At 38.0% G+C, this 25,379-nt stretch overlaps 1 protein-coding gene across 2 annotated transcripts in view; it reads right to left on the bottom strand.

Moving 5' to 3' along the window:
• Window positions 1–25,379, bottom strand: part of LOC127454811 (striatin-3-like) — a 44,102-nt gene that overhangs the window by 4,288 nt on the left and 14,435 nt on the right. The window contains exons 2-12 of one of the 2 annotated variants that reach the window (XM_051722247.1): window positions 11,242–11,345; window positions 11,061–11,134; window positions 10,874–10,952; window positions 10,524–10,700; window positions 10,259–10,397; window positions 9,457–9,598; window positions 7,019–7,155; window positions 6,218–6,393; window positions 4,519–4,566; window positions 3,110–3,231; window positions 35–202 (exon numbers count right to left, since the gene is read on the bottom strand). In XM_051722247.1, coding sequence (XP_051578207.1) covers window positions 35–202; window positions 3,110–3,231; window positions 4,519–4,566; window positions 6,218–6,393; window positions 7,019–7,155; window positions 9,457–9,598; window positions 10,259–10,397; window positions 10,524–10,700; window positions 10,874–10,952; window positions 11,061–11,134; window positions 11,242–11,345 — 1,366 coding nt within the window. Of the gene's footprint in view, window positions 1–34; window positions 203–3,109; window positions 3,232–4,518; window positions 4,567–6,217; window positions 6,394–7,018; window positions 7,156–9,456; window positions 9,599–10,258; window positions 10,398–10,523; window positions 10,701–10,873; window positions 10,956–11,060; window positions 11,135–11,241; window positions 11,346–25,379 lie in introns of both variants that reach the window. The other variant, XM_051722246.1, reaches the window with a different exon arrangement.

Below are 25,379 nucleotides of genomic sequence, written 5' to 3' on the forward strand. Positions count from 1 at the left end.
AATGATAAAGTAATAGTGGTTAGCTTGCCCTCACCTCTATCGAAGTTAAATGTGGTAAGACATGGCAACTTCTCTTGAGGGTTCCACAACTTGATCGTTCCATCAGCTGAACAGGAGAGCAGCCGGTTTTTGATGCCACTGTAAGCCAATCCCCACACTGCATCACTGTGCCCCAACAATGAACCAGCCAACACACTGGGGTCTGAGCAAAATAAAGAACAATTTGAGCCACACATGCTGTATTGATGGCACTAGTGAACAGGATTGGAAGAAGAAAACATGCAATTAAATGTGTACTTAGTAACATTTGTGTTCATGTTGTGCTGACACCTAGCGGAGTAGATGCAGTATCACGCAAAAACAGTATTATGCTGCATTCCATTCAACTAGGAAAGTCTGAGTTCACAATTTCTTGCTAGAAAAAGTACACTGGAACACCGCTTGAATTCGGACATCCAACTTGGAAACTTGTGTGGAAATCTTCAACTCCAATTTCGCTGAGATGCAGGTACGTGTCGTCACACAAACACGTTGGCACCCAGGGAGAAGTACAAAGTTGGTGATAAACATTCACTTTTATTTAATATATCGATCAATGAGTCAATGTTCCTACATTAGATGATATTATGCTGCCTTCACGTGCTGTTGGAATTATCCTACTTCCCACTTCTGAAGTGGTAATTACAAGTACGTTGCGTTCAAGTGATTTGTTGTCAGAAAGAACAGGAAACATGGACGACGCCAGTTTCAGTCATACGTATTTCTTGAGTAATATGTATCATGTTGTCAAAATAAAAGTTCCACAAGAAATATGTATGACTGAAACTGGCGTCGTCCATGTTTCCTGTTCTTTCTGACAGCAAATCACTTGAACGCAACGTACTTGTAATTACCACTTCAGAAGTGGGAAGTAGGATAATGGTATTGTGGGCAAATACATGTAATTTTCTTGGTGTAAAATGTACTATATGCATCAAATGGTTGCTGATATTCGTAAATGTATATGACCGAAACGGCAAATGCTAACAATTAGCTGTATTTAGAAAAAATTAATAAAACCACTACAGATCACTCCAGAAATCGTACTCTCCTCCGCCATGTTGAAAGTTCACATCTCCTCCCAACTCGGAAACTCCAGTATCAAAATTATATCAGAGTTTCCTAGTCGTAATTAGTACTTGAGCAGTCGTTCATGTGCAACTTCCAACTTCTATATTGATGATAATTCCGAAAGCACGTGAAGGCAGCATTAAAGCTAACAAACGTTTACAGAGACTGGTGTGCAAAACATGGTACATTATATACTCTTTTGATAATCGTACAACTGTAGCACAAATGCTAGCATTGAAGCAATGACTACTTTGCATGGACACCAGAAAGCGAGAAAGCGGCATATTACGAGAAAACAGCATTCTGGTTTACATGCACTGGTGTACTCTTTACACCAGTAAACATGCGACTCGGTCAGTAAGCAGCTTTTTTCCACAGCAACATGATTTCTACACAATGGTTGTGTAAATAACAAACATGGTATCCGAGTAAGACTGTTGCTGAGTTTGTTTACTTAACTTTCTATCGCGACCTGCAGCGGAATTGCGCTGCAATAGTGGGGTTTCTTACGTAAAACTCTGGGATTCCCCCAATGTACGAACTCGCATGTGAGGGACTGTTGATGTTATATATTGGTTTGTATAACTGGGTATAGTTTATACTGTATGTGCTTTTCCCATTGTACTCCCAGAAATGTTGAATTCTTTCTGCTGTGTTGACTTGTTGTTGGGCTCCATCCTATGACGTTTTTTTGTCCAGTCTGTTCACGCAGATGTGCACTCTTCAAACACCCATCAGAATGCTGCTTATGTGTTTACATGGCCACATTTAGCTGCATTCCCCGGGAGAATCCTAGGTGTGTTAAACCACTTTCTCTTAATCCCTTAAACAGCATAATAAAATTAGCGTTCTTGTTTACATGACGTTTCAAAACGCCGCTTACTCCAAAAACCTGAAATAAACCATTTTCTTAAGTGCATGTAAACGTGGTCATTGTTTATCAATTGGGCTGCTAGGAGACATCTCTGGTGACAGTCAAACACCTACATAGCTAACGGAAGTGTTGCAGTTTCCTTTCCTTACATGTCATCTTCCTAGCATCCGGCAATGGAATGCCTTTACGGTCGGAGATCGGAGATATCAATTAGGAATATTTCACATCTGACTTTGAATGGAATACAGCATTAGGTACCGATGTCATCGTAAAAATGCACTTTACACAGTCATCCATGATTAATTTTTTTCATGAGTTCAAGGTATTATTGAGAAAAAGTGAGTAATTTTCATCTGGTCGTATGATCTCAACATGGCGGAACTCATGAATCTACGCCCAGCACCATATGTAGCATAAAGCATCTTTTTCTGAAATCTCATGTGAGTGTACATCATTATAAACACATTTTAAAAATACTATTCAACTAATACTATTTCTTTGTTTCAAAGTTTAGCAATTAGCATATAAATAAATAAAATAAATAATTACTGCTTACACCTTTAAGTCACCTGACTTAAATGGCCAAACAGACTGCTATGCTGTTAAACAACTAACATTCTAGTGCTTTTATACTTTTGCAATAAGGTACAAGAGGCCAGGCTATATTGTGAAAATCATCACAACTGAGGGCCATTGATAATATTTCAATATAGCACAGCCTCGAGTGCCTAATTGCTTTCATAAAACGGTAACCACATAATATAAACATTAAAGAAACAAATGTTTATTAACATATTATATGTAATTTTTATTCCCCGACTTTGGCCTGAGACAGCTGGGAAAGGCTGCAGCACTACCAGTGACCCTATATACTGTAGGATGGATGGGATGGCAAAATTATCAAACACCATCCTTCCATTAGAAGGAATAGTCCCTGATGTATAAACAGTTACATAATGTTATGTAACACAAATAACGGTCAGCTATGGATGCTCTACAGTAATAAAAATACTAACTCGATGAAGAGGTCATAGCTGTACTTGACTAAACCACGGCTACTGATCAATCAGCATCCAGGAGAAGAACCATCCATTTTATAATGATAAATAAATGCACTCTTCTCACCATATGTGTCATAAGGGTCCACATTAGAGCTGGGGATGTTCCAACATTGTATTGTTGAATCAATTCCACCACTAAAACACTGCTCGCCACTCGAGGTCACAGCCAATGAGAGCACAGGTCCACTACAGAGAGCAAACAGAAGTTAAAAACAACCAAGTTAAAAAATATTGATCACAATAACAAAACATTTCACCCAACAAGAAATGTGTGGACATTTTAAATTTGTGGATTTAGCCATTTTCGCCATTGCTGATTCAGAGGCCCCAAAAATGTATGAATGTATTTACATTAGATAGCAAAATATCAAAACAAGTGCGATATATTTTAAAGCCCAAAAGATAAATGATTCAAAATGTCTCTCAAACCTAGTGGAACATGTGCATAGTTAATATGATGAACTACACTTGTTGTTACTTTGCTAGGACACCTGTGTGAACTTTAGGAGAACTGACTTTATACATCCACTAAAAATTACCTTGAGACCAGTTGGTTAAAAGTCATCGGAAAAAAAAATGGATCCAAAAAGTGAAGTCAGTTCTAGGAAAACCTCTAGCATCATTTGATGCCAGAAGCCACTTGGTTTGTAATTTTTAACTGTGGCTCAAAATGTCCAAATACTTTTTGGGGCCACTGCATGTGCATAAATTCAAACACACAGCCATCCAATTTCTAGTCAAACAGTGGCAGTTGAATGGCCCCTACATAATCCTTTCAATCAAATTACTGTATGTCACTATTCAAACAACAAAGGTTTGTTAAATGTCTGCCCTTGTCAACTATTAGTGTTAATAAGTGGAAACATCCTGGAGAAACAAAAGTTCCACGGTTGACCACACATGCTTACAGAATGAAACTGAGCGCTGGTGCTCTTAAGAGTATAAATACCATTTGTCCTCAGATGCAACACACACACTACTGTGTTTCAAAAAACAACAACAGCAAAAGCTAGAGCTGCTTTTCAGGAGCTTCATGAAATGGGTTTAAATACTTGAGATTACCATGTAGTTTTGGCTTGAATGGTGTAACCACTCTGGAACAATGAAAACACATTCTCTGAAGTGGCAAATAACATGTCACTATCTGATGGATGATCAGGGCTTGGCAGATTCCAGAAGAAAACTACCTGTCCAAATGTATGCCAATTATAGAGCATGGCCCACAGTGCATGACACAAAATATTGACTTTAACCCTATTGAACAGCTTTGGGATGCTTTGGAATGGAAACAACAAACTTGGCAATGATGCCTGAACTCTTTAATGCTCTTGTTGCTTATTGAAATTAAATCATGAATCTGCTTGACAAGCAGGTTTCACACACTCATCAATGCATTGTGTATTTCTGAAACATCCTGAAACAAAACATAACAAAACTCAAACAAACAATTAATATCTTGAAATTAATACTCACATATGCCCTCTAAACGTGTATATAGGCTCCACATCAAAAGAGGCACTTCTGCAAAACAAAACAGAACATTGTTAAGCTGTAAAATGAAAACCAGGGAAAGACATCAATGTTCACGATATGACAAATCAATGTGTTTCTTCAAAAGAGCAGTGAGACCAAAATATTGGCCAGGCTGATTATTCTGCTGATATTTGGCCATTTTGAGGTAATCAGCACTAGAGGTAAACCAATATATCGGTTTTACCAATTAATCAGTGCCAATAGTTGCTTTTTGGAACTATCGGTTATCTATTCCAATAGTTTTTTTTATTCCTCCATGTTCCTCTGTGGCCGGCGCTATTTTGATTCGATAATCAAGTAATCTAAATTGAAGGGAGGGCATGCAAAGAAAAATGAGACTATATGGAAACGTGCCCTATCAGCACATACAATGCGTCTCCAACTTCATATCTTGTGAATAATAATAAACCTTATTCCTAGTTAAACCTCATCTGGTAAAATAGATAGACCAACTCTTCATCTGATGAACATACACCAATGAGCCAAAACATTATGACCACGTGCTCAATATCCTGTTGGTCCTTCGCGTGCCTCCAAAACAGCACTGACATGGACTCTACAAGACCCCTTGAAGATGTCCTGTTGTATCTGGCACCAGGACATTAGCAGCAGATCCTTCAAGTCCTGTAAGTTGTGACGCGGAGCCGCAGTGGATCGGACTGTTTGGTCCAGCACATCCCACAGATGCTCAATCAGATTGAAATCTGGGGAAATTTGGAGGCCAGGACAACACTTTGAACTCTTCATCATGTTCCTCAAAACATTCCCGAACAATGTATTAAGTGTAGCAAGGCGCATTATCCTGCTGAAAGAGGCCACTGCCATCAGGGAATACCATTGCCATGAACGGGTGTAACTGGTCTGCAACTATGTTTAGGTAGGTGGCACATGGCAACTGACATCCACATGAATGGCCGGACCTAGGGTTTCCCAGCAGAACATTGCCCAGATTGCCCTTGTCGTCTTCCCACAGTGCATCCTGGTGCCATTACTTCCCCAGGTAAACAGCGCACACATACACGACTGTCCGTGTGATGTAAAAAAAAAACGGGACTCATCGGACCAGGCGAGTGTCTTCCACTGTTCCAAGGTCCAGTTCCGACACTTGCGTGCCCATTGTAGGCACTTTCGACGGTGGACAGGGGTCATCATGGGCACTCTTGACTGGTCAGCGGCTACGCAGCCCCATACGCAGTAGGGTGCGATGCACGGTGTGTGGTGACACATTACTCCCGTTACCATCATTGAAATTTTCTGTGACTTGTGCCACAGCAGACCTTCCGTAGGTTCGGACCAGATAGGATAGCCTTTGTTGCCCATATGCATCGATGAGCCTTGGGTGCCCAACACCCTGTCAAGAGCCCCTTCTGTGTTTTGGGCACATTATGCACTAAATCTAATTTTTCTGGTTATTACTGGGATTTTATTAACTTTGGACTCTTGTAGCCTCTATGTCTGTGCTAGTTACAGTAAGGAAAGACTGAGAATTTTTTTTTACCATTCTTTGAATCTCATTTAAAATCTGCCTTTTCCACCACCTTAGTTATTGTACCTGCAAAATCCACTATCGGTCAACCTCTAATCAGCACTAATAATAAAACATTCATGCACTATTTCCAGAACTAAAGTGAGTGCTTACTTTTTGGCAGGAACTGTCTTCTGGAGGTTCCACAGTTTGAGGGTGTGGTCTTCTGAGACAGTGACCAACACCGGTTCCAAAGGATGGAAGGCCAGGGCCCGCACTCCATCAAAGTGGCTTCGCAGGGTATATTTGGGATTCCATGTCTTCCTGAACGCGTCCTTATTGGCTGGCAGCTATAAATAGAGCGTGGGGGAGGGCCAGAGTAGAGGCAGTTAAACAACTGTGAAATTAAACCTGGAAATTGCAGGTCGACTGACAGTGAGGCATTGGGATAGTTGTCTTATTTGAGTGCACAGCAACCCATATATATATATATATATACACACACACACACACACACACACACACACACACACACACACACACACACACACACACACACCCACACCCACACACATACATACACAAATTTAGCGAACACAAAAACGTCGTTCCAAACCCATATGGCTTTTTCTTCTTCCATGGAACACAAAAGGAGATGTTAAGCAGAATGACAGCCTCAGTCACCATTCACTTACATTGTATAGAAAAAAGACGCAATGAAAGTAAATGGTGAATATTCTAAAAGTCATATGGGTTTGGAATGACATGAAGGTGAGAAAATGATGACAGAATTTTCTCTCAAACTGATGGTTAGCAGTTAAAGAATGCATTAAAACAGATGAGCATTCTAGCAGGGAGTATAAATTGTTTTAAAAGAGTAGAGGCTCCTTATCCATTAATGCCAACTTGTATCTGGCATTGGAAGCATATTATTAAAGGAGAGCAGCATAGAGTGTGTCATGCATTGGTACTTACATCATAGCTGTATTCACCCTCGTCATTGGACACAGTTAGATCGGCGAGGTCTCCCAGGCCCAACACACTTTCCAACATGTCATCAGAGCCCATGATAAAGGACTTGCCCCCACCAGGCGTGAATGGCAGAGGCTCAGCTAAGAATAGGAACGCAAAGAGAAGGGCCCAGTAAACAAGGTGCCACACCTTGGAGACAAAAACAGAGCTCCCTGATTGGTTAAGCTATTGGTTTAACCCATTCCCCCACCTGACTCTCAATTATTCAAAAGGACCCCTAAAAAAATTTTTTTTTGAACTATTATAAATGTACTCCACTTGCGTGTCATTTTTAAGTCTTCTGAAGGAATACAAAAGGAACCTAAAATTTCAGTAATTTTTCAATGAGAATCCAAACGTCTGTTGCATGTTAATGATCGCTATGAAACACTCTTGTTCACAGTGGCTTGTGTTGTTTAGTGCTTAAAAACATGCCTTCAGAAGACTTGGAATATAATGCACAAGTCACATGGACTGCTTTTATGGCTGCAACTGCATATATATATATATATATATTAAAAAAAATAATAATTGGACAGGGAACTTCATTAAATTTTCTCCTTAAGTGTTCCGTATAAGACAGACATATGGGTTTTGAATTACATCAGGGTCAGCAAATGATGACAGAATATACATTTTTGGGTTAAATATTCCTTTAAATATAATGTATGTAGAGCATATATAGCAATAATGGACTTGATTTAAATATAATCAAATCTTTGCATACAGTATATAAACCTGACATGTTTTACCTCTACCAATGACACTTGCATTATTCTTAGTTTTAGAAGTGGTTTAGATGAAAGAGAAGAGTGCAAGACAAAAAGGGGCAGAGATAAAGACAGCAAAAGTGAGGGTGTACTTCAAACAAGAGAAAAAAAAATCTCTTTGAAAACAAATCTTAATATTTTGTACAGTGTAGCTACTTAAGTAAATGTATCTTGTTTTAAATAATTTATTGGATATTTTCTATTGAAAAACAAGTATATATATATATATATATATATATATATAAATATATAAAAGTGATTCTTTTTGAGCAAAATTAAATCATAGGCAAACATGACTGCTACTACTAAATTAAAAAAAAAACCATACAAACAGTGGAACATCGTGGAAACAAAAAACGGATGCACATTGCATTCACATCTGTCCATTGTTTATCTGTTTTTGTTCACTTTGTGATAGGGTCTCAGCCCACGCTTCCTAATTTTTGCAACCCAATAATAAGTTATTATTAAGTTAAGACATTACTACAGAAAAATATTTTGTATAAAAATATCAATAATAATAATAATAATAATAATAATAATAATAATAATAATGTACACAAGTATAAAATAGTACCATATTTCTGTAATAATTTCTTAACTTGCATGTGGCATTGCTATGCAGTCCAGTAAAAGCCATAAGCTTTTATTTTGGCAGAAAACTGAAGAAAGTTCGAGTTTCTTGTTTGTCGCCAAATTGACAATGGCCTTTTAATGCAGTGAAATTCCCTCAGCAACTTGTCTGTCCACAAAAAAACAAAAACAAACATAAAACTGGTTTATGGGTTTACTTTAGATTTGGATAGCAATTTTAAGCATATATGGAATTACACAAATGTGCAATTAATGTATCCAGAGCGCCATAAATATAACCTGCTCACCCTCATGTGTGCTTTTAGTATTTGTAACACAGAAAAGTGCTGTGCACATACAGTTTGTGCAGCGCATGCAGACTAATTAATACAATTGCCCTTGCGGTTTGATAATCACTCTAGGTCATTTTGTGATTTCGATTTTATTTCGATTCATTGTCCAGCCCTAATTCAAGCACTTTCAAGGACCTAAGTCTATTTTCACAAACTTTCCAGTCCTTGTATTTATGCGTCTGAAATTCAAGTACTTTCAAGGAGCGTCGGAACCCTGGCTGTATTCAAAGTGTTCTTAAGCCATATGACAGCTTTGTTTGAGGAAAAGATTTAAATTTAAGCAGTTTTTTACTGATAAGATAGCTCTCAAATCTCATTTGTGCACGTGCATATTCAACTTTGCACGTCTATATATGCAACCGCCAAAGAGATTTCAGAGCTATGGCAGAGGGGAATATTATGAGTGAATTACTATTTTAATTTCTAAAGCTATCTTATGGCTTTGGAAGACTTGTAATATAGCACGAAAGCCATATGGAATATTTAAGGTGCTTTTTCGTCCTTTATTGGCAGTAAAAATTACAATATACTTTTGTTGTATGGAAAAAGAGCTGCCTAACATCTTCACTGAAGAAAATAATACAGGGTGAGTAAATCATGACATTTTAATTTCAATTTCATATCTAAGCTTTCTTTTCTTTTTTTTCACAGATAAATGATCATCTGTAATGATATTACTATTTGAGTTTGGTGAGCAGTATATTACCCCACTCTGTGCCATCTCCTGAACTCCGAGCCTCACCGGCACCTTCTCCATCCTCCGCATTTACCAAGAAGTCAAACTCCTTTAGTGCCTCCTCTGTGTCGGGGTCATCCGGCAAGTCAGAAGCCAAACCTTCATTTCCAACCTGATGGAAAAGCAGTTAATTTACTAAGAGGCTCTCTTGAATACTTCATTCTGATTGCTAAATCATGTCATTTCGCTTCTGACACTGGTTCAGATGACAGTGAGAAAGTGTTTTCGGGCGATGCGAAGAGATACAGTGTGGCAGCTTGCCCGTATCTCTCCCACACTGTTTGTGGTTGAAGTCTCCATTCAGTAAATCTGCTCCTGCGTTAATTATGCCCGTAATGAATAAGCATGCACTGCTCCACATAATCAGTTTCTGCACTAGGATGTGCAGTCGAGTCAAGCGTGTATCTCCTGGAAATTTATATATGCCAATTTTAGCCAAAAGAAGTGGGGAAAAACATTAGTGATGTTTCAGAAAGTAAAATAACCAAACAGATATTGCATTAATTGCATAAACATTAACGTGTTAAACAGTCAGCTATAAATCGCAGAAATGTACCCGTTACATTTCCCAGCCCTTAATTTTTTTCATCTCATATCAATATTTTATGTCCATTTATTTGGCAACTAGCTGTTTTTATTGCTTTATTTTGTGATAATGACCGGCTGACTGTAAATTATATCTTACAAATGGTCTTCCATAGTGCCACATCATTGGAATACTCAATCACTGAACCATTTACATATCAAAACTACCCCTAAAATTGTTCCTCACCTTAATTTTATGTTTTTTTATCCTGCATTTATCACTCCTGTCTGGTACGTCCTCCATTATTTCGCCCTCTTCATCTTCCTCTTCATCACTATCGTCAGCATTTTCTAAAAAATTAAATGTCTCCAGAACCTCTGGATTCCTGTTAAACCAAAAGGATCATGATCACCAAGTTAAGACAGCCAAGAAGAAAACTGTTTCAGTCATTCTGATGTCTATTAATCGATCTGCACAAACCCAAATAAATCAGAGTTGGGCAAATCTGTACCTTTTCATGTCTTGTCCCTTTCTTTTGGCTGGAGACTCTCCTCCATTGAGAATTTGCTCTAGGTTCTTGGTTTCCACTGAACCGTTCTGCTCAGAGCCAGACAGCCCAAGTAATGACCGCACTCTCTGCGACCGAACGTCTAATATTGTGTCCGTATAACCTACTTCCTGAAGATATCTGAAAAAGGCAGAAATGCATAAGGAGAAATACATAATGCTCAATCAGATGACACAAATAGTCATAATAAGATGACACATATGCCCATGAACTTTCTTAACAGGCAGACTGATACTTTCACACCCATAGAAAGGCTTAATGACACAACCATGACAAGGACACAAGCCACTTACTGTCTGAGGAGTTGTCTGCCCTGTTTCCATGTTAACTGACTGTTCTGAGGTATAGCTGAGACCTCTGTATCTTTGGTATCTTCTTTAGGGAAGAAATAGACAAAATAAACAATAAAACCACATCAGTACATTCAGAACAAAACATGGAGCTAGTGTACATTTTCAAAAGTAGGTAGAGTCTTCTTACCTGATTCAAAGCTAGGCATTTTCACTTCACCTTGATTTAGTTCTGTCCCATATTTTAATTTATGGTATTTTGCTCTGGTAATGAGTAAGAAAATTATGTTTAGAAATGCTATTAAAACTTCCTTTCTAAATCTACAGTGTTTCCCTATGAAAAAGGCAAAAAGTTCAAATTCATTACAAACCTTTCTTGCTTTAATGCATATTCTAACATTTTTATTCTTCTAACGAGGTCATTCTTCAAATTTTCTTGACCCTTTCTCTCTCCTTGGAGGAACGCTATTCGAGCCTGGAAGACAAAAATAGAGGAATAGGACATTTGTGACAAATGTTAACTCAATACAGAATATCCCATCTGACATGTTCATGAGCTGCTAAAACACTGCTTTGCAGCACAGGACATCAACAAACCATACTGGTTCTCTTTACTCATATCCCATATCACTTTTGCAAGGTAATATTGACCAGATCGATGACAGGAGGTTTATGAAGTGCACAATTTGCACAGAAGCGAGGCTTAGTTCTCAGTAAATGAAGGCTATATCTGTACTGACAAAAATGATGGAGTTGATAAAAGTATGTGGGCCTACATATTTATTAAGTGATATAGCGAAAGTTCTTAAATCTTATGACAATGAGAATTAGACATAAACTGGCTTAATTAGGCCAAAACTGCTGTAAAATGCTTGTGGCGAGAGAATTTCCCTTTGCCATTTGATATTTAAGCAGGTTAAAGGTGAGGTTAAGTAAGGTGCTGCTAGCTGCGCAGAAATTACACACTTCACCTTCAGGAATTACCCTCAACCAGCTTGACCATGAGCATTACCCCACCAATTTAAGATTATGTTATGATTGAATATGAGATGCCCTGGCAAGTCTGCCCATTTCATTTTGGACCACAGCTAATTTTCTAAAGGGGAACCAACACAAGGCTGACAGCAGTTACCGACCCAGAGGAGTAGAGCTCTACAGATCAGGTTAACATTAGCAAGTGAGAGCAGCTGTGCAACTTGACCCCTCTTAAAGGACACTAAGTGAATGAGAGGAGGCAAGGGGAGGGGTATTTATAGACAACCCAAACCCTCGACCTTCCTCTAGAAAAAGAGCTCTTACAGGCTCTCATGACAACACGAGGAGGACATCTCATGCGCTTTTTCCTAGAAACAGGGAACGTGCAGTGGGCTTGCGGCACAACCTTTGCCTTGCCCTTTACATTTCTATGATGCTTTTCTAAAATTGTATGATCAGAGAAAGAATAAGGCTGAACTGTATGCAGGAGTCCCTAATCGCTGAAAAATACATGCACATTTTAGCACAGCAAACAAGACAGTAAGATGCCAATCCATTACAGAGAGTCAACTCTAACTTCACCTTATGTAAAAAAAAAAAAAATTAACTGTTTAAAAAAAAAAAGCATTGTGTATCATTTCCTGAACAGATAAAAGGCCCCCCTTGACATGTGACAACAAATAGCATAGGAATTTAAAAACACAAAACAAGAACAAGAAATTGTACAGTGTTGGCCAAAATAAAAATGTTTAATCTTCAAAATAATAATATTAATAATAATTTAATATTACATTATAATATTAAGCTTGACTAGGTCGCAAAATAGTAATTCAGTATTATAATAACATTCAACTGGGTTTAAAACAAATAACAGAGTGAATTTTTTCACTCCCTGTTCATTCACAAAAACATTTAAGTAAAAATACATGTCCCTAAATAATGCTTTTTTTATTACTATGTATTGTTGTATATTGGTGCATATAAATGAAAATGATTACCGGTAAATATCATTCATCCTTGTGTCCAATTATGCATTAAACATTCTGAACCTTTTGGGCTACAATGGCTGTTTGGTTAAAATGATGGTTCCTCTGATTTATAAAAAACAACTTCCAAGCCATTTCCAAGCAAATACACAATTAGAGAGATATACTGTATATCGAACATCATAAATAAAAAATAAAAAAAAGATAATTTTTGTTGCCATATTGCCCAGCCCTAATGTTTTAGTTGTGTAATGGATTTCAACATAATAATAATAATAATAATAATTAAAAAAATAAAATAAAAAAAGCATTAGAATTGGTAAATTTGTTTCATTTCTGTGAATCAGGTCAAACTGGTGTTTAAATGAATCGATTCAAAAATTGCTGAATTTTCATACATTTTTACTAAAACATTTTAAAAACATTGCTGTTTATAATTACTTTATACTGTTGCCTATACATGAACAAGATGAAATATCAATTTTGTGTTAATTCAGTGAACAGCAGTGAGGAAAACAAGCCATGATTATTTCAAAGTAGTTTTCGAATTTTTATAGCATTTTAGTTTTTACATTAAAAATTCTGAATTAAATGAGCAACAATTTAGTTTAAATTCTGGTTCCTTCCATTGAACAAAAACAAAACAAAGAAAAAAAACACAACATGCACTCTTTTAAGGCATTTCAGAGCAAATACAAAGAGATATTTATGAATATAGCTCAAATATTAAATATATTAATATGAATATTGTCATATTCCCAGCTCTAATCGCCAAGCCATAGTAATTTATGATTACGCATAAATAAGAACATATAAAAGGCATTACTTATCCAATATGGATAACCTGATTTAGAAAGATGTAAGATTAAGATTAAGTAAGCCTGGATTAAGAGTTCACCACTGGGACGAAAAGGCCAGTGAGAGAATACAGTCTCAGCTAGGGTGGGTGGTCAGATCTTTCACAGAGGCAGCTGTCTGTGTTTGTCTTCAGAATACAGACATATTGGAACGAGACTGACACACCGAGGCCTACACTACTCAAGAGCACACCATGTGTATGACCCCTTCAAAGTAACATGACTCATGATTTCAATTGAGAAAGAAAAAATAAAAGACTTTGAGATCTCTATATTATACAATTTTTGGAAACAAATCTGTAACTAAAGTAACTGTAGTATGAGGCCTAAGGTAGTCTGTATTCCCCAGTATGAGGTGATAATGAAGTTCTTGAGAAAACAGTCCATGTGCCAAGCAGAATTGTGCTTTCACAATCAACCCACACGTTCTGGAATCAATGTGGGAGGTCACTCCATTGAGACGTCTCACAGGCAGCCTGGGGGAACATAGTGAGATCACCGGCCAAAACTAGAGCCTTACAAAGGAGCAAACATCAGAGCACAGGAAAAGAATAGCCCTCCCAACGCATGGCACGTGACATTACCCTGTACAGTTGTCAGATAATGGAGTTTGTGGTGGAGAAGGATGTAGGTTAGAGATAGAGGAATGGAAATGATATGCTACAAGCTAATGACAATTAAAATATTTCCCTGAGAGAAGACTGACCTGCCATCTTCAATTGAAAAGAATGATAAAACACTCATGAAAGCCATGAGGCTACAAACTTTTTCATTTCCCTGAAATAACCTGTATTGGGGGAAGTAAACATCCATTAGCATACTTAAAAGGCCACTGTATAACTAATTGACTGGTACAGGTACACCTCTGTATTATTATAGTTCAGTTAGTGCATGGCTTTTAGATTAATTATTCAAAACCCATGCAGTCAACTTTAGCTGGACAAAACAAGTGCAATACTTCTGTTTCACCTTAACTCAAAGCTAAGTAACAGTCATCCACAGACATTGTTGTTACACTGAAGCATTAAATAATTTACAGAAAGACAATAGAGTGCAACGGTCGGGTTGTGGAAGTAAAAATCCCCTTGATTTTTTTCCATAGGGGGATTGATTATTAATGCTAACTTATAAACCTTTTAAGACAGGCCTTCAGTGAGCTCCGAGACTGTTGATCAATGGTATGCTTCTGCTGAACCCATCAGTCAACATTATTCAACTTTATTTTTTTTAAATCGTGTATAATATTTCTTAATATTCCTGATGAATAACTACAACTATGATCCTGAGGTGGAAAATCCACCAATCAGAGAATCGAGGCAAACGAACCCATCAGCGACCACTCCAGTGGTGGTTCTGGCTTACTTGGTGCTCTAGGCAAGATCTGACGTGGCGCCCTCCTTAACATCCCCAACCCCCAAAATTACTTTTTTTTTTTTTTTTTTATTAACTTTTTATTACCAAACTATGCTTTAACACACAAAATAAATAAAAGGGAGAGTTCGCCAAAAAATGAAAATTCTCTCAATTTACTCACCCTCATGACACCCCAGATGTGTATGAATTTGTTCTTTTTGCTGAACACAAGTCAAGATTTTTAAAAGAATATCTCGGCTCTGTAGGTCCATTCAATGCAAGTGAATGTTGGCCAGAACTTTGAAGCTCCAAAAATCACATAAAGGCAGCATAAAAGTAATCCATATGACTCCAGTCGTTAAATCCATGTCTTCAGAAGCAATATAATAGGAGTGGGTGAGAAACAGATCAATATTTAAGTCTTTTTTTTACTCGAAATCTCCACTTTCACATCTGAAAGTCACGTGTCTTTCTGATTGTTTTAGTGAGACTGTTTAGTTTCACTTTCACATCTGAAGATTTAGAGTAAAAAGAGACTTAAATATTGATCTCCTGTGAATGTTTCTCACCCACACCTATCACATCACTTCTGAAGATATGGATTTAACCACTGGAGTCTTATGGATTTCTTTTATGCTGCTTTAATATGCTTTTTGGTGCTTAAAAGCTCTGGCCAACATTCACTTGCATTTTATGGACCTACAGAGACGAGATATTCTTCTAAAAATCTTCATTTGTCTTCTGCAAAAGAAAGAAATATTTCTGGAATGGCATGACTGTGTAAATGATTCATTTTTGGGTGAACTGTCCCTTTAAATAAAAATAATTAGACAACGAATATAGAAATGAACTATATACTAATATATATATATATATATATATATAATTTTGAATTTAGTGACAACTAAATTCATGTCAGGCATGATCATGATAATTATTTTGTTCTTTTTGCTCACAGTTTCTATAATCTTGAGTATTTGCGGTTCCTGCAGTTACTTTTATTGGTGTTAATTAAAAAATGCTCTGACAAAGCTTTTCCAACAATTCACTTTGTAAGCAAGATATATATATAACAGTCAACACTATGAATTGAGAGAAAAAAAAAGTCTCTGCATTATTAGTCATACGGGTCTAGGTTGTATCATAGGGAGTGAATTAGAACAGATTTACCCAAAGTGTGTAAGATCTCTACTATTACTATACCAAACCCCTTTGGATGTTTCCTCTTAATTAATCAATGGTTCGTGTTTTGCTAACTTGCAAAACTAGACAGAATTATTAAATTATCCAGAAATGCATGATAAATAGTTATAGCAATCCATGGAATCATAAAGCTATTTCCCAGGGAAGGGTTAGTCTTGCTGTTGACTTTGCAACTAGGAAACCTAGAGGATGTGTCCAGTAACTATTTAACACAAACCACAAGCAAAATGTCACAAGATACAGATTAAAAAGAAGAGCTGAATGAAGGGTGACGATCACTGGATGTAAAAAGTGGACTTACACATAACATGTCTAGATAATGTGGCTGATATACATTTCAACCTGATTATGCCTTGATAGCACACGTACATCTCCCAGACGTCTATTTGATGTGTGTGTTTACTTCTGGAAGAGGTAGTTTTTAGGTTGTTTGCTAATCTGCAATAAGTCTACTAGTCGTTTCCTCTCAGATGTCAATAAGAAATTCAGCAGATGTCTTTGAGATGTTTATGATTTCGAATGTTTGTTAATCTGATCATTTTATGATGTTTAGCAGATGTTAATAAGCTCATATCGTGCATGTCTATAATATAAAAACACAACTTGCAACATATCTTAAAACATCCCCACCATGCCTAGTTAATCATAGACTTCTGTTTTTAGGCTAAAGTATAAGTTTAGGACTCAAGAGTACTATAACAAACACACAGTTCGAAGCTATCAGATTACTACACTGGTTTATCTCTGTAATGGGATATGTGCATTAAGGCCTGAATATTAATGACGTGACTCGGTATTAGTAGAGCATTAAGCCATAAGTAATCCACCTTGCTAAAGCCTAATGTACACGAGCTGTTCATAAATAAAGTGTGCGCGAGTTTGTGAATACATTTCGTGGCTTGTAGTGCCACAGCAGCGGAGAGCCGCCTAATAAAACAAGAGTTTAAACTTTGCTGGTTACGTGCGGATTTAATGGGAAATAACACCCCCCCCAAAAAAAAAATTACTACCCAATGGTGATTCATTCTCCAATGTGTGCGTAGAGGGTTAAACATACAGGGACACAGATATTAGAAGCATGCACATTTAGAAGCTCAGGTAGTACGTGTATTGAATTCCACTAAAATAACTCCTGTTCATGCTTATATTAAATGCAAGAGTAATTAAAGTGTCATGAAAGCCTAAAACATATTTTTGAGATGTCAACAGATATGTACATTTTGCACATCATTAAACAGGGATGCTCCGATCAGGATTTTTACAGCCGATACCGATCACCAGTCTTCTTGTCACCTGATCAGCCGACACCGATCCCGATCATTTCGCCTTTTATCAGGATCTATGTTTAACTGGCTATATGCAAGTTTTCTGAACACTGTCACTATTAATTTAATTTTCCTCTTCCCAGTAATATCTAGTTTTTGCTGACAAAAGTTTACAAAGTTTAAAAGGCTTATTAAAAAACTTTTTTTTAATAAGATTTTAAAACAAGTATAGGCTAACAAACTATTCTCTACATTGAGATAGATAGCCCTAAAAAATTAAGCTTAGTGTCAAACTGAAGACAAACTGATAAACCATAGGTGCAATTAAGCTTAATGTGACATTTTTGGTTATTGAGTTATTGTTTCATATAATTATTATTCCATATTTTATTTCTATTTTATTTTTGAGTTATATTTAATACATTATATTATGGTATCTTAATATTGTGTAAAGAATTATTATATTTATAATTTCCTTCCCTGCCTTTTCATTTAGTTAGATGATTGTATTAATAGTTCATTTTTCACTTGTTGCTGCTTAAAGTTTAATAAGGGGAACACGCTCTCTCATGCGGGCAAGACATGAAAGGAAAACGGAAGAAGAGTGCATGTTTTGAACTCTACAGGTGCTACTATTGTTAATGTCATTTAATCAGGAGATATTTGTTCAGGAGCTGATCAATCAGAGCAAAAACATATATAATTGTTAAAAAACAATTATACCACTCATTGTGTTTATTGTAAAGGGTAAAGTGGTTATTTTTTCATTTTTGTTTTTGTTTGAAATTTCTAAACGTCTTAAAATATAAGATATATGTGAAAACTCTAAGTTGTGGTTGGTATTAGAGTATACCAATACGTCATTCGATTCTGAGAATTTCTCCACATTATTCATGTGAAGGAATACTTCAATCCAATCACTGCAATCTCATGCATGAGCTTGCATTACAGCGGAGAATTTTCAAATCACACACGGGCGTGACGGCAGTTCCTGGCCCAGATATGAGAGCTGACTTTACGCAGAAGACGGTGGTGAGATCGGAGTCACTTGTCAGAATTGACCACAGTTGATAACCAGACCGCAGCAAGCATGTTTGTTGGCCAAATGCTACTCACGCTCCAAACATAAAGCAGCTTAGAGACACACAAATTCCAACGCGTTTTCACCGTATGTATGATCATGGAAAGGATAAAACGATGGCTTGTTCAAAAATATAAGATGATGAAAACTGAAATCTCAAAGTCATGTAAACTACCTTTTTGGTTTCCTTTACATTGTGCGAAAGTTACCGGGATTTACACTGATCAGCCACAACATTAAAACCACTGACAGGTGAAGTGAATAACATTTATTATCTCGTTATAATAGCACCTGTCAAGGGGTGGGATATATTATGCATCAAGTGAACAGTCAGTTCTTGAATTTCATGTGTTTGAAGCAGGAAAAATGGGCAAGCGTAAGAATCTGAGTGACGCTGACAAGAGCCGAATTGTGATGGCTAACAACTGGGTCAGAACATTTCCAAAATGGCAGGTCTTGTGAGGTGTTCCCAATATGCAGTAGTTAGTACCTACCAAAAGTGGTCCAAGGAAGAACAACCGGTGAACCGGAGACAGGGTCATGGGCACCCAATGCTCATTAATGCGCGTGGGGAGCGAAGGCTAGCCCATCTGGTCTGATCCCACAGAAGAGCTACTGTAGCACAAATTGCTGAAAAACGTAATGATGGCCATGATAGAAAGGTGTCAGAACACACAGTGCATCTCAGCTTGCTGCATATGGTGCTCCGTAGTCGCAGACTGGTCAGAGTGCCCATGATGACCCCGTCCACCGCCGAAAGCGCCTACAATGGGCACGTGAGCATCAGAACTGGACCATGGAGCAATGGAAGAAGGTGGCCTGGTCTAATGAATCACGTTTTCTTTTAGCTCATGTATAATAATTAATTATAATTAATTATAATTTATAATTTTATAATTAATTATAATTTTATTTATTTATCACACATTATACGTTTGCACATATACAGTGAAATTCTTTTTTTTTTTCCCACATATCCCAGCTAAGCTAGGGTCAGAGTGCAGGGTCAGCCATGAAAAGGTGCCCCTGGAGCAGATAGGGTCAAGGGCCTTGCTCAAGGGCCCAACAGTGGCATCTTGGCAGTGCTGGGGCTTGAACCCCCAATCTTCTGATCAGTAACCCAGAGCCTTAACCGCTGAGCCACCACTGCCCCCGTCATGTGGACGGCCGGGTGAGTGTGCGTCATTTACCTGATTAAAAGATGGTAGCAGGATGCACTATGGGAAGAAAGGAGGCCGGTGGAGACAGTGTGATGCTTTGGGCAATGTTCTGCTGGGAAACCTCGGGACCTGGCATTCAAGTGGATGTTACTTTGACACATACCACCTACCTAAAGATTGTTGCAGACCATGTACACCCCTTCATGGCGATGGTATTCCCTGATTGCAGTGGCCTCTTTCAGCAGGATAATGCACACTGCAAAAAATTGTTCAGGAATGGTTTGAGGAACATGACAAAGAGTTCAAGGTGTTGACTTGGCCTCCAAATTCCCCAGATCTCAATCCGATAAAGCATATAGCTGGACCAACAAGTCCAATCCATGGAGGCCCCACCTCGCAACTTACAGGACTTAAAGGATCTGCTGCTAACATCTTGGTGCCAGATACCACACGACACCTTCAGAGGTCTTGTGGAGTCCATGCCTCGAAGGGTCAGAGCTGTTTTGGTGGCACGAGGGGGACCTACACAAAATTGGGCAGGTGGTTATAATGTTGTGGCTGATCGGTGTAAGGCCTACAGGGTTTTCCGGCGCGCCATCGTAAAAATAACGAAGTTGAAATTAGAGGTCGATCGATAGTGGGTTTTGCCAAAACCAATAACTAAGGTGGGAAAACAGGCCAATAGCCGGCTATTGAATCGGCTGATAATATTTAAAATGTCTAATATGAATGAAAACTTTCCACTGAATGTAAAATAGTGCTGAACTTAGTAAGTACCACTTTCAATGGCAATATACATTTCTCCCACAATGATATCTTCTTTAAAGCCTTTGCCATATGAAATGAATGAAAATATTAATGAAAATATTACAGGTCAAATGTGTTTGTTGTTCAGCAGTAACATAAAACACTGCCTTACAAAGCCAAAGAGAGACTGTATGCTTCATCACCAGAAAGGGAGAGAGAAAAAGGATAGAAACTCAAGTCTTGTCTTTTAAAAGGTAATTTTAGAATGGCATTGTATATATTATACATGCTCTGAATATGAAATTTATAATTCAGACATAATCTTCGGCGCGCTCATGTTTATAACCTGACTGGAACGGATCTGCACAAATTCCTAAGTGACTCAGGCAGCTCCACACACGCGCACACACACACACACACACACACACACACACACACACACACACACAGCAGACAGCAGACAGCGACAGATGAAGATTACATGTTACTTGAGGCTAATAGGTGTTTTAATGGGCATTTTTCCCGACAGCTGCATAATTCCAGCCAGAAAGTTTGGAAGAATAAGTCCAAATGGACTTGGTTTCAAAGCCGCATTCCACAGCTCCGGTGTGGGAAAACTTTGGCTTTAAGCCGAATGAGAGAGGAGAGTCAGTATGTCGACTTTGTTTAAAAACAGTGGCAATACAAAGGGCCGGGCGATACATCAAATACCCACGATATCAATGCGATGAATATTGTGTATATCGTGATAATTTTAATGAGCCTTTTATTTGGCCATTAAGTTTCACGATTCTTCAGGGCTGTATAATTAATCAAAATAACATCAAAATGGTGATATGATTTATTTAACTGCCAAAGGCTGCGATTACAGACAGATAAACACGGTCTGTGTGCGCTTCAGAATGAACCGGCAACGCACTGATCTGTGTGCTCACGCGGGGGCTCGTGTTTGTAGCATAGTTCACCTGCATTGGGAAGTACTGCACGTTCAAGCATTCGCAAAATTCCAAACAATATTAACCACTATAAAGTTATTGTATAAATCTACAAACGCAGAACAATAAGTTGAGTTTGACAGCAGTTCACAAGATGCTAAACTTATAACTGTTAAACAAACATTGCACTTCCCGTTTCATAATAATAGCTCCTGGTGAAGGTGAAATAAACACAACTTATGGTGAATTAAATAGGACAGAAATATATTAATTTATTTTTTTTAAATCTTACCCTGAATATAATAATGATTCAGAATTATATTATAATAATAAACTTGACTGGGTTCCACAGTAATAATTGAGTCTGATGCAATGTTCATCTGGTTTCCAAAAAATAAATGAAGTAGTTTTTGCACACCTTGTTCATTCATAAAGAAAAATGTTTTAGTAAAAAAAGGTTGGTAATCACCAACAATTATGACATGGTCCAAATCACTGAGATAAAATTTTTCCCCATTCTGATGGTTGATGTGAACATTAACTGAAGCTCCTGACCCGAATCTGCATGATTTTATACACTGCTGCCACATGATTGGCTGATTAGATATTCGCATGAATGATTGTTGGTGCCAAACGGGCTGGTTTGAGTATTTCTGTATCTGCTGATTTCCTGGGATTTTCACGCACAACAGTCTCTAGAATTTACTCAGAATGGTGCCAAAAACAAAAAACATTCAGTGAGCGGCAGTTGTGGACGGAAATGCCTTGTTGACAAGAGAGGTCAACAGATAATGGCCAGACTGGTTTGAACTGACAAAGTCTACGGTAACTCAGATAACCACTCTGTACAATTGTGGTGAGAAGAATAGAATCTTAGAATGCTATTCTGAGATGCGGGATGGCACTGTTTTGCCGGCACAAGGGGGACCTACACAATATTAGGCAGGTGGTTTTTAATGTTGTGGCTGATCGGTGTGTGTGTGTGTGTGTGTGTGTGTGTGTGTGTATACACACCGTATACAACAACACAACAACAACCGTAGGATGACATCAAGTGACCTACAAAAAGAATGGCAAATGGCAGCTGGGGTGAAGTGCATGGCGAGGATGTTTCGAAACAGGCTCCAAGGGGCAGGACTGAAGCCATGCAAAGCTAGAAAATGCCCTTCATCAATGAAAAGCAAAGAATAGCCAGGCTGAGGTTTGTAAAAGACCATAAGGACTGGACCATAGATTGGAGCAAGGTCATCTTCTCCGATGAGTCCTATTTTCAGCTTTGCCCAACACCTCGTTGTCTAATGGATAGACCACAGATGCACAAACTAGGCCTGCGGGCCAAAGTTGGCCTGTGATGACCTTTGATTTGGCCTACCTTGACAGATATGACAAGAGTGGAAAAAAAATGCCATTGACGCAACTTTTCATTGCATTAATTTAGCAGATTGCAGAGTAATGTTTTTTGTATAATGAAATCAGAAAGGAGGGGAACCAAGGCAACTTTAATATTTTAATATAAAATTCGTCGAAGGATTGCGGGTATTGCGCACAATTTTTATAATTGCCACAATTTCCACGTTCATAATGCGGGAAATTCCCGCATACTTTTATTCACTTTATAGTGCAGCTGCGAATTAGTAAACCAATAGATAGAGATGAACAAATCAAATCAATAAACTTGTTTTTGTATCAATCCAGAAGCTGCGTGAGTAAATCTGCTCTGTCTTTCTCGTGCAGCTGTCAGCAGTGTCAGAAGTGTAAGTGCACGCAGTGAGGAAGTGCTCTGTCATGGTGTTACTGAACTTAAGATGTTACAGATGTATAAACCTTTCTAAACCTGTTAATTCAACATGCAAATGGCGTTATACTGGGTCCCCGTAAACGAGCAACGCGATAAAACTATTGTTTCTTTTTATAATCAACAAAGCTGTTAACATTGCAAGTGCGTGTGCCTTGGCGCTCCCTCATTAGTCATAATGCAGCACATTTGCAAGAAAGGCAAAAATAGCAAAAATGCTTTGTGTAATATACCAGCTGCATGATGAAGAGAGACACTTAAACACCTGTTACATCTCTTATCTCCATCTCTAGCTCCATCCAGGGTCGGAAATTAACGGAGGCTCTGGGCAAAATAAATGTCATGAATCATATCTCTGACTACTGTTCATTGTTTTATTAAATTGGCTTGAAGGAGTTGCTATGTTTTTTTATAAGCTCCTCTTTCCAAATCTGGAGAAATGCTGCCATCTACTCCTCTGTGTCGGTGTATTTGTTTTGTAGGCTGTTAATTTAATAGCCAAAATATTTGGAAATATGTGAATGAGAAAGAAAAAATGCAGTAACAATGCACATTATGCAATGAAGAGATCATTGGATCATTTTCAGAAATTAATTTCATGCCCTAAGTTTGTTATAATGCAATGTTCTCTTTTGGCCGACGGCCCTTAATCAAGTTTAATTTTTGGACCTTTGTAGGAAAAAGTTTGGGAACCTCTGGGTTAGACTGAATCCTGGAGAGGCCTACAAGCCACTGTGTCTCGCACCCACTATGAAAGTTGGTGGCAGATCGGTCATGATCTGGGGGTGCTTCAGCAAGGCTGGAATCGAACAGATTCGTCTTTGTGAAGGACGTATGAATCAAGCCACGTCCAAGGTTATCCTGGAAGAAAACTTGCTTTCTTCTGCTCTGACAATGTTCCCCAACTCTGAGGATTGGATTTTCCAGCAGGACAATGCTCCATGCCACACAGCAAGGTCAATCAAGGTGTGGATGGAGGACCACCGGATCAAGACCCTGTCATGGCCACCCCAATCTCCAGACCTGAACCCCACTGAAAACCTCTGTAATGTGATTAAGAAGACGACGGATGGCCACAAGCCATCAAACAAAGCTGAGCTGCTTGAATTTTTGTGCCAGGAGTGGCATAAAGTCACCCAACAGCAATGTGAAAGACTGGTAGACAGCATGCCAAGACGCATGAAAGCTGTGACTGAAAATCAGGGTTATTCCACCAAATATTGATTTCTGAACTCATCCCAAGTTAAAACATTAGTATTGTGTTTAAAAATGAATATGAACTTGTTTTCTTTGCATTATTTGAGGTCTGAAAATACTGCTTATTTTTTGTTATTTTGACCAGTAGTCATTTTCTGCATATAAATGCCCTAAATCAGTGGTTCTCAACTGCTTTTGCTTCGGGACCCAGATTTTACATTGGAAGTCAAGTAGCGACCCACTATAGTAAAAACATAACCTGTATTTAATGTATCCTGGGTCACATTTCCATTTATCTTGCATAGTTTTGTTCATGGTTATCAAGAAAAAGGGCATGCATCAAGTGATATTTTTGTTGTTGATGTCCACTGTTGATATAAAAATTAGGTCTAATAGATTCTACCTATAGATTATTTCATATGAAACTATAACATTTTGTCAAAATATAACAGTTACTTTTAAACTTTGTAAAAGGTGATGATGTCTGATGATTTTATTTTATTTTTAGCGCATAACACAGTGTTGCTCTTTTCCTCATCAGTGCTGTTTAGCATGTTGGAGCTGCCTACTGTTTGATGGGTTTGACTTGACTTCCTCTGTGACGCTTTAAACTAGAAAAGTCTTACTAGAATTGAAATGGGTCAGTTTAAAACATCAGTTTTAAGGTCTGCGTGCCGCAATATCGAGGGAAGACTGGCTGTTGCACACGCGAGTCAGAGAGCAGAAGAGATCATTAGAGCGAGCTGGTAACGTTACACTCGTGCGAAAGCTTATCGCACCGCGAAAATATTGCAGTGCAAATGAGAAGCCTTTAGCTGAATGTGAGCTTATCATTAAATCTCTTCATTATATATTATGTTATCATTAAATAATCTCTATTACTTAGGCGGCTGCCGAAAAATCATTGTTCTTTCCCTGCTGTCCCATTCAGAATAGACCTGCGGCCCTCCAGTTT

Source organism: Myxocyprinus asiaticus, chromosome 17 (assembly GCF_019703515.2).
Source record: "Myxocyprinus asiaticus isolate MX2 ecotype Aquarium Trade chromosome 17, UBuf_Myxa_2, whole genome shotgun sequence".
NCBI lineage: Eukaryota > Metazoa > Chordata > Actinopteri > Cypriniformes > Catostomidae > Myxocyprinus > Myxocyprinus asiaticus.